At 57.5% G+C, this 9,093-nt stretch overlaps 1 protein-coding gene across 1 annotated transcript; it reads right to left on the bottom strand.

Moving 5' to 3' along the window:
* Positions 1 to 5,075: 5,075 nt before the first annotated feature.
* On the bottom strand, positions 5,076 to 8,167 carry LOC117842115 (subtilisin-like protease SBT1.8). Its single transcript, XM_034722470.2, has 2 exons — positions 6,299 to 8,167; positions 5,076 to 6,029 (listed from the first exon to the last, which is right to left on the bottom strand). Exons 1-2 carry the CDS (start codon positions 7,944 to 7,946, stop codon positions 5,356 to 5,358), a joined length of 2,322 nt encoding a protein of 773 aa, XP_034578361.1. The 5' UTR covers positions 7,947 to 8,167; the 3' UTR covers positions 5,076 to 5,355.
* Between the last annotated feature and the right edge of the window lie 926 nt (positions 8,168 to 9,093).

Below are 9,093 nucleotides of genomic sequence, written 5' to 3'. Positions count from 1 at the left end.
GACGCGTCCAAGTATGTCACCAAGTGGCTACGCGAGCTACCCCATGTCATCTGGGGCCTTCGGATCCAAAACAACTGGGCTAGCGGCTACATTCCTTTCTTCATGGTGTACGGCTCAGAGGCCGTCTTGCCCTCCGATGTAGCTTTTAGCGCACCATGCATCCAATACTATGAGGAAGGCGAAGCGGAAAAAACCGGCAGATTGACATCGATAGCCTCGAGAAGCATCGAGTGGCAGCTCTCATCCAGCATGCACGCCACGAGCAGCAGATACAACGATCCTTCAATGTCGACGATTTGGTGCTTTGCCGGATCCAGTCCACCAAAGATATGCACAAGCTGGCAGCCCCTGGGATGGCCCCTTCATCGTCAAAGAAGTCATCCAGCCATGCACTTATCGACCCTAATGGACGGACGGCTCAGGCGTCTCCAATCAGTGGAACATCGAGCACCTGCGGCGCTTCTACCCTTAGGACTTAAAAACTATATATTCTTTTTTCCCTTTTTATTGAATGAATAAAACCTCCAAGGTTCTTTGTGTACCTACTTCCTTCATGTTCCCTTGCCCAAGCTATTCCTAACGCTCGGGGGTTGTCCGACCTATTCGACAGACCACTCGCTTTCAAGCTCGGGGGCTTCCCCCATGCGTCGACCTTTGGGTCTCTCATCCTCCTCCTCCCCCTCTCAAGGCAATACGACTAACTCGTTTGGTCACGTCCTAGCTCGTGAAACTAAGACAACCTTGCATTCATCCCTTCTACAAGCTCGAGATCTGTTCTTAGCAGAGTGCTGGTTAGGCAAGGCTGAGCACTTAGTGGTTACAGGCCTCAGTTACACGTTGTCCTGTCGTATACACCAAGGGATGGATGGAGCCCTTTATTTTCGCATACATTAAATCAATTAGATCCCTTGTCTTATCACACAATTTGATAGACCGCAAGTTTTATTTTATAGGTCTAGCTCTATAACGACGTTTTTTGCTACACCATTAAATTATTCGGCCAGTTTCGGAAGCTTCTCTACGTCGAAGTCCGACGCAACCCCTGCACCAGCACGCTCCAAAGAAATCCACGGGAAGTGCATCTTTAACACTTCTAAGACATTCTTGATGCACTCCACCGCGGTGTCCTTCAGCAGCTCTTTAACCTGACCAGGTGCACTCTTAAGGTGATCGAGAAGTGGCGGCGGTATGGTCGGATCGGTTTCTGGTTGGACCATGTCCATCACATAGTTGGCCACCCTGCACAGATCTTCCAGTTCCACCTCCAGCCCCGCAATCACCAATTGGTCACGTTGAAGACTTTGCATTGCAGCTACTAAGCAGTGGTCAATATCCTTGCGCAAGCTAGTCTTGTAAGCCAGCTTTTGCGAGGATAACAATGTAGAAATCCTGGAGGATAACTGCCCTAGCTTGGCAAGATCTTTCTTGTCCTCTGCCATGTCCCCAGCAAGGTTAGTCTTGGAAAAGTCCAGGGTATCGGGATCATCTCCTTCTCGCATGTCCATGCCAGCGTCCCTGGTGGACTTGTCCGGCATTGGATCATCCTAGGCAACTCTTACAGGTGAGGCGCAGCTCTGGCTCTCTCACCAGACACCTACTCGGCCCCGGAGCTGACTAAAGCAGCGTCCGCAGCAACTGCACTCGAAGCTGCAATATCCCCGACTACGCCTTGCTGCGGCACCAGGATTGGTATAGCTTCTCCTCTGACGCGACTATCTTGACTCCCCCCGACCTCCAGAGGCAAGGACTATTTAAGGACGCGGCCGTTCGCCCCTTCGGCATGGGACAAGCCAACACTCAGCGACGTACCAGATTGATAATCTAGCACGGCTTTCCTGTATCGTCGGTGCGAGAGGCAACTTAAGCAAGATAGGAAGCAAAAGAATCACAAGACAGATAATATAACCAGATTGCACTTACATGGTGCTCTGCTTCACCCCGAACTTGGGATGCAAGGGCGGTGGTGGCGACAACACATCTTCGCTCAGTCCCCTATGGATTTTTGCCTTCAATGTATCCTTCATCCGCTCCACGTCGGCTGTTGTCATCTCAAGGAGCTCGGCCTTCTTCTTCTTGGTGGTCGGGCTCGACGCATCCAACTCCTCATCCGCTTCGCTGGTCGATCTGCCCGTGGAGGCTGTGCTTAGGGCAGCCTTCTCTTTCTTACCGGCTGCCTTCTTTCTCTTGCCGCTCAACTTCTGAGATTTGGAGGTGGGAAGCTTCTTCACGACCTGTCGTGTTCGGCGTCCAACTAGTGCAGAGTCCTCAGCCCGGGTGACCTCATCTGATACATCATCGTCCAACCCAATGGAGGAGTCCGACTCCCAATAAAGGGCGGCGGGCGACTGGTCGGACTCGGTGGTCGGGCGGACCCTGGTCATTGTTGCTCGTCCCCTCCAGGAAGTGGCACCGAGCAAAAGAACTCAAACTTGTGGCTTTGGTCAATTAATAAGATCAGTCAGAGCCGACACAAAAGCAAAACGGGAACACCAAATCCATGTAGTTAAGATCATACCAGGCCAGCCGGCCTCTTGAGGGAATACACCTTGGGGCAGCACTTGTTCTTGATGACACCACCAAAGAACTCGCATACCCGGTTGGTGACTTCTTCTTTAGTCACCTTTCGCTGTGCCTCTTGGGTTGGATCTAGTGGTCTTGTGTATTCATATGTCAGATGGACCCTGTCCTTGATCGGTTGCGTTAACCTCCGAAAGAAGTTGATGCTCATAGCCCCGGCTGTGAGCCCACACCTTTTCAGGTCGGCGATTTCCTCCAAGAGCTACATCACCTGCACCATCTCTGTGGAGGTCGGCTGGTTTGACCACTCTGGCATTATTACGGGTGCATATCCATGGCGGGGTTGCAACTTGGGCTTCTGATTGGCAATGATGAACCATTCCTTATGCCACCCTTTGTTAAACTCTTTAAGCTTCAAATCAAAATATTCATGGACTCTCGTCAGCCGCAACGAAAATCCACATCCCCCAATCACTCGTGGCTTCCCCTTGATCGACACAATTTTTGATATAGATACTTCCACAGATTGAAATGGGGTGGAATGGCATGGAATGCTTCACAGAGATGGATGAAAACTGTAGAATGGAGTTGGGGTTGAGATGTATTAACTCAATTGTTTAGTACTCCAGTAATCCACGGAAGAATCCCCCATTGGGATCCCAAATCCATGCTTGAAGAACGCTACGAAGACAATGGTCTCCGTCTTGTCCTCGGAGGGGAAATCTTAGCCGGCGGTCGCCTTCCACTCCAGCAACGTCTTGGGTCCCAGGAGATTCCAGTCGACGAGGGCGTGGATTTTCTCTTCGGTCATTACGGATTTCATCCAGTAGGTGGATGGATCCGATGCTTGCTCCGCCACCATCTCCTCGATTTTTAACCCTTGCTGCGCAGATTGAATATAGGCGGGCTTCTTGGTTCGCATATGGTGGGGAACTGTGCTGAGGTGGTAGTGGCTACACCCTGCGGGCGGAGGAGTGCTGGATGTGCTCTATGGATACGGTGGCGAGACCTATGGCTCTCAGCAGTGGTGGCTATGGCACTGGCGGTGGCGGTGTTCGAGTGTGGGTGGACGGGACATACAAATTGATCCGCACCCCTTCAGCTTTAGAAGACACTGATGGCGTAACTCTAGTGATGGAATCCACGGGCCATACGTTACGCGGCAAGTATTAGATGGAATTTGCGGGTTTCCTGTTAAGTTACATGGTGTGCCTCTGTGGCCCCGCCAGTCCTCGTACTCGGGGGCTGTGCGTCTATTTCAGGTCAACGTGCCTTCACGGCTCTGCTAGTCCTCATACTCGGGGGGCTGGACGTCTATTTTTTAGTCGGCGCGCCTCTGAGGCTCTGCCAGTCCTTGCGCTCTAGGGATGGGCACCTATTTCTTATCGGTGTGCCTCTGTGGGCTCGCCAATCCTCGTACTCGGGGGCTGGGCGTCTATTTCAGGTTGGCATGCCTCCGCGGCCCTGCCAGTCCTCGGACTTGGGGCTGGCCGCCTATCTCTGATCGGCGTGCCTCCACGGCCCCGCCAATCTTGTACTCAAGGGCTAGGCACCTATTTCTGGTCGGCGTGCCTCTGCAACTCTGCCAGTCCTCGCGCTTGGGGGCTTGGTGCTTATTTTTGGTCGGCGTGCTTCCGCGGCTCCGCCAGTCCTCGTACATTTGGATTCGTTCATGCTACGTTATGTTTTTGACCATTTGACCAATTATTTTAATTGCTTCAATGCTTGGAGGCTACTCCTTATGGAGTGCGTCTTGCGACGCCCTCCATGTCCTTCGCTTCAACCTACTGGATGCCTGACATCCATCAGCTCAATGCTCGACTTCGCTCTGCGCGTATGGCTCTGCATTCGCTCGAATTTTCTTCTTTTTTGAGCACTGCGCAGCCTCTCCGTCACTATGACGCCATCGCAGCTTCAGCCGACCATATTCCAAGCTTCACTGCGATGTCCTCAGGTTCCTGTTCGCCTACACATCGCTGGGGGGCTTGAGGGATATGGGTACCCCATGAGTCCCCACCAACCAGGATACTGGCCAGCCCTAGCAAGTGGGCCCGCCTGACCAGAACGTGCGGGCCAAGGATGTGAAGATACTTGGAGCGCAAGTCAAGGAGGTCGGGCGATTCAAATCAGCCCGGATATTGCGGGGATACTTGTTGTAAACCATCTCAGATTGCTTTCTTTGTAACAACCAACTAGGTTAGATTCAAACCGACTTGTAACATAGATCGTTAGCCTATATAAGACGGCCAAGGACGCCTCCGAGGGCATTCGATCTATTCTTCGCACCCGCACAAAGCAATACAAACCAACAAAACACATGACGTAGGGTATTACTCTTCGGAGGCCCGAACCTTTCTAAACCTTTGTGTTCTCGTGATAAATCTATCACTTGGGTAATTCTTGGTGGACTGTCGGGCTACTAAATCCAACCATTTACATGTCCATTTTATGTGTCCTATGGTGGGTTGACATATTTGTGAACAAAAATATGCCTCCTCCATATATTATGATCCCCATGTTCAAAAATGCGTTTGATGGGTGCGCACTAGGGCAGTAAATCACCGGGCAGATGCTGATTATTTTCAATTAAGATATTACCAATAGCTTGCTGGGCTGCAGTTGCTACAACAAATTAATAATGTAGATCATGTACGAATGTACGATCCGTCATCATATACTGATGTGAATCACGAACCTGAGGAAATATCAGGCAAACTCGTATCGTCATTGATGGGCGCCTAGTTTCTCCGGAAGACAGAATTCTTCCGGCCACCGGCATACTCAGCTCCCACCGTCGCCACCGCCGGCATGGTACCGTGATTCCGTTAGCGATCGGCGCTACACCCCCCAGGTATACGATATGGGGCTCCGGACCTCGTGCTCGTCGCTGCTCCACGTCAGCCACCCAAACGCGGCGGGGTCCATGGGCCCCTTGGCGCTCTTGGACCTGAACGTGACGGTGTACCTGAGCTTGTCCCCGGGCCGCCTGAACTGGAGCATCGCCGGCTTGACGCTCACGCCGACGTCGCTAGGCCCGGTGACCTTGACGGTGTACGTGGCCCCGGTGTCGCCGACGTTGGTCAGCTCGCGCCGGTACTTCACCGTGCTGCGCGACGATCTCCGGCCAAACACGACGGAGAAGGACGGGTAGTTGAGGTCCCCTGGGCTGGACAGCTTCCGCGTGCACGTCACGTTGGGCCCCGCCGCCGCGACGGCCTGGACCTGCCGCGGCGACACGCCGACGGTGCAGAGGAAGGCGACGTAGTCGTCGACGGTGGCGTCGTAGACGAGGCCCGGCGAGAGCGCCCGGACGGGGTCGACGTGGCCGGCGCCGAAGGCCCACGGCGTGGCCGTGGCGTTGGTCGCCGCGTCGAGGAGGGGCGAATCGGTGTTGTCCACGGTGTAGGCGGTGGTCATGAGCGCGGACTTGATGGCGCTGGGGCTCCAGTTCGGGTGCGCCGCCTTCACGAACGCCGCCAGGCCGCTGATGTGCGGGCACGACATGGATGTCCCTGCATCGCCGAATGCGTGTCAGAGTGCCCGTGCAAGTAAAAAGCCTGTCGCGTGTCGAGCGTATCATAATTTTGATGCACGCGAAAGGTAACGGCATCATGGTGAAAAAGGCAAGATGCTACTATTACCAAAAAAAAAATGACTGCGACAACAATAACGTTCACAGACAGATTCGTACTAGCTAAAGAATCGATTTTGAGCACGAGCAAGCGACAAAGAGTCAGTCCGACAGTAGTGAAGAGGAAGCAATGCCAAGGCGTGCGCTCACCTGACAGAATGTTAAACGCCGACCGCCGGTCGTCGGCGACCAGCCCGGTCGGGCCGAGGGAACCTGTCCACCCGGCCAGGATGTTCACACCCGGGCCGATCACGTCCGGCTTGAGCAGCTGCGGCACAATCCTGTTCGGCCCACGTGAGCTGAACGCGGCCACCACCGGCGCCGGGCGCACGTCGAGCTCGGTGCCGGCGAAGTTCAGCGCCACCTCCGCGTTGGCGTCCGACTCCACGTACCTCCTTATGGCGTCGCCGCTCTTGGCGCCGACGGCCACCGCCGGGAGCAGGTGGCTGTCCGCCACGACCTCCTCGCCACTCTGGGCAGTGTTCGCGAGCACCATCCCCACGCCGCCCGCCTGCTTCACCACCTGCCCCTTCTCCACCCTCGAGTTGGCGCCTCGGTCGCAGAGCACCACCTTGCCCTTCACCTCCGCGGCGTCCAGCGTGCCCTCCATGCAGAGCTTGCTCGCATTACTGCCGGCGCGGATGCCCTTGTTGTACACCAGGGGGAATTTACCGTCGCCGAGCCCATCGCCTGCGTAGAGCGACATGCCGGCGTGGGTCTCGCCGTTTCCGAGCACGGCGTACGCCGGGAAGTTCCGGTCCAGCGTTCCGGCGCCGACGGTGATTATCCACGGGGCGGTGTTCACCAGGGACGACGGCGACGGCCCGCTGTTCCCGGCAGAGCATGAGACGACGATGCCGCGGCGGGTGGCCGCGAGAGCACCGACCGCGATGGGGTCGCGCGAGAGCGGCATCGCGCCGCCGCCGAGAGACAGCGAGAGGACGTCGACGCCGTCGTCGATGGCCTTCTCCATGCCGGCCAGGATGTCGGAGCTGAAGCACCCCTGCCTCCAGCACACCTTGTACGCCGCGACGCGCGCCCCGGGAGCCATGCCCCGCGCCGTGCCCGACGCATACCCGAGCAGGCTCGCGTCCGCCACGACGGCCCCGGCCGCCGTGGTCGCGGTGTGTGTGCCGTGCCCGTCGTCGTCCCTCGGCGACATGAGGTCGGAGCTGACGCGAGAACCGTTCCGGCCGCCCGACGAGTAGCCGCGGAAGAAAGCGCGGGCGCCGATGAGCTTGCGGTTGCACATCGACGACGGGAAGTCTGTGGCATTGGTCTCGCAGCTCCCACGCCACCGCGCCGGCACGGGGCCCAGGCCGGCGTCCCCGAAGCTGGGGCTCTCGGGCCAGACGCCGGTGTCGAGCACCCCGATGATGACGTCCGGACCCGCGGCGTCCGCCTTGGGCGCGTCGTACGGCGGGAGGTGGAGGAACGAAGGGGAGCGCGTGGTGTGGAGCGGGAGGAGCACGTCCTCGTGGACCGACGCGACGGCGGGGTGGCCGCGGAGCGCCGCGACGTGGGACGGGAGGAGGCGGGCGGCGAACGCGGACGGCGCGGCCGTGGTGTACGAGTAGAGGAGGTGGCGCGACGGGTCGAGGGAGAGCGCGTCGAGGTGGGCGTGGTGCCAGTGCAGGTGCGTGCCGTAGGGGGAAGGCTTGAGCGCGGGGTTCAGGTACACAATGTAGGTCGCCGCGCCGGCGTCGGCATCGACGTCGGCGGTTGAGGCAAGGGCAAATGTGGAGACGACGAAGACGAGGAGGAGAACAAGAAGGGGCGGTTGCTGCATGGGGAGCATGGTGAGCTTGGAGCGTGGGGGAGTGGAGGAGTGAGCGCCAGTCCGTGCGAGGCGTTCGGTTCAAATAAAGAACCGGATGGCATCAACCCGAGCACTGTAGACAAATGCACACACTTATTCCTTTTGAACTTTCACTTTGCAAATGGGGCAGGACAGCTCTGAACCTAATTATATTGCGCCATTAGCGCAAGCAAAGCATATGTCCGATCTGCCGTGCCCAGGATCATGCCCTATATATATGCTCTATACCACCACCGAAAATGTCCTCGTTTCCTTCAAAAAGAAAGAAAGGAAGAAAATGCACTCTTCAAATAAAAAAACGAAATGTTCGAACGTAGAGTACGTGTAGCGTTCCTCGCCTACAAACGTGGAACCCTTGGCGTCAACGTCGACTTTCCCCCCGGTTCTACACCCTGCACGATCGCGCCGGACAACGAGCGAGGCAGAAAAGCGCATCACGCTCCGGGGCGCTCATCATGCATGTCCGCCCCGGCCGCCATCCACGCCATGATTCAGAGACGCGCTCCTTTACAAGCGGCACGGCCCGCGGCCGCGCACGTATACGTACGCGCGCGGTGGCCGTGGCTGCCGCCTCTCGCCTCGCCGCGCACCGCCGGTCGGCCGGCTGTCTGCCGTGGTGCGGGCTTGGCTGCGAGGTGGAGGCATCAGGTTCGCCGCGTGCCCTGGTAGTGGGGATGCGTGGACCGTGCATCCGACCCGGAAAGGGATGCGCCGGGCGGCACCACCGCTCCAGCACTGAAGAGCGCCGGTGCGGGGCTGGGGCGCGGTGGCGGGTGCGCGCGAGCTGCGCACGGGCCACGGGGGCGCGCACTGCACGGAGCACGGTCGAGAGCACGCGCGCGGGGGCACGGCCAGCTAGCACGTGTGCTGCGATCGATCGAGCGCAGGCTCGCTCGTCCGTCCGGCGTGGCCGTCGACCGTCGTCGCCTTTTAGCCCCTTCTGAGATATATTGCGTCGCCCATGCTGCCTCCGCTTTATCGGGCGGAGCCCCGCGTGGCGCCACGATTCCTTGCCTCGCGATGGCGGATAGCTGGATTCGATCGCGAAAGCTGGTGCGATCTCGTGCGCTTTTCTTCTCTCTCGGCCCCGGCCGGCTCTGGTGCTACCACTGGACATCGCGGTCAT

Source organism: Setaria viridis, chromosome 2, assembly GCF_005286985.2.
Source record: "Setaria viridis chromosome 2, Setaria_viridis_v4.0, whole genome shotgun sequence".
NCBI classification, from domain to species: domain Eukaryota; kingdom Viridiplantae; phylum Streptophyta; class Magnoliopsida; order Poales; family Poaceae; genus Setaria; species Setaria viridis.
Note: the sequence above shows the minus strand (reverse complement) of the source record. Positions and strands in the feature narration are given on the sequence as shown.

Coding starts and splice junctions, on each gene's coding strand:
- LOC117842115 (XM_034722470.2), bottom strand. CDS start 7,946: ATGCTCCCCATGCAGCAACCGCCCCTTCTTGTTCTCCTCCTCGTCTTC. Junction 6,030..6,298: donor GGCGTTTAACATTCTGTCAG/GTGAGCGCACGC, acceptor TCGGCGATGCAG/GGACATCCATGTCGTGCCCG.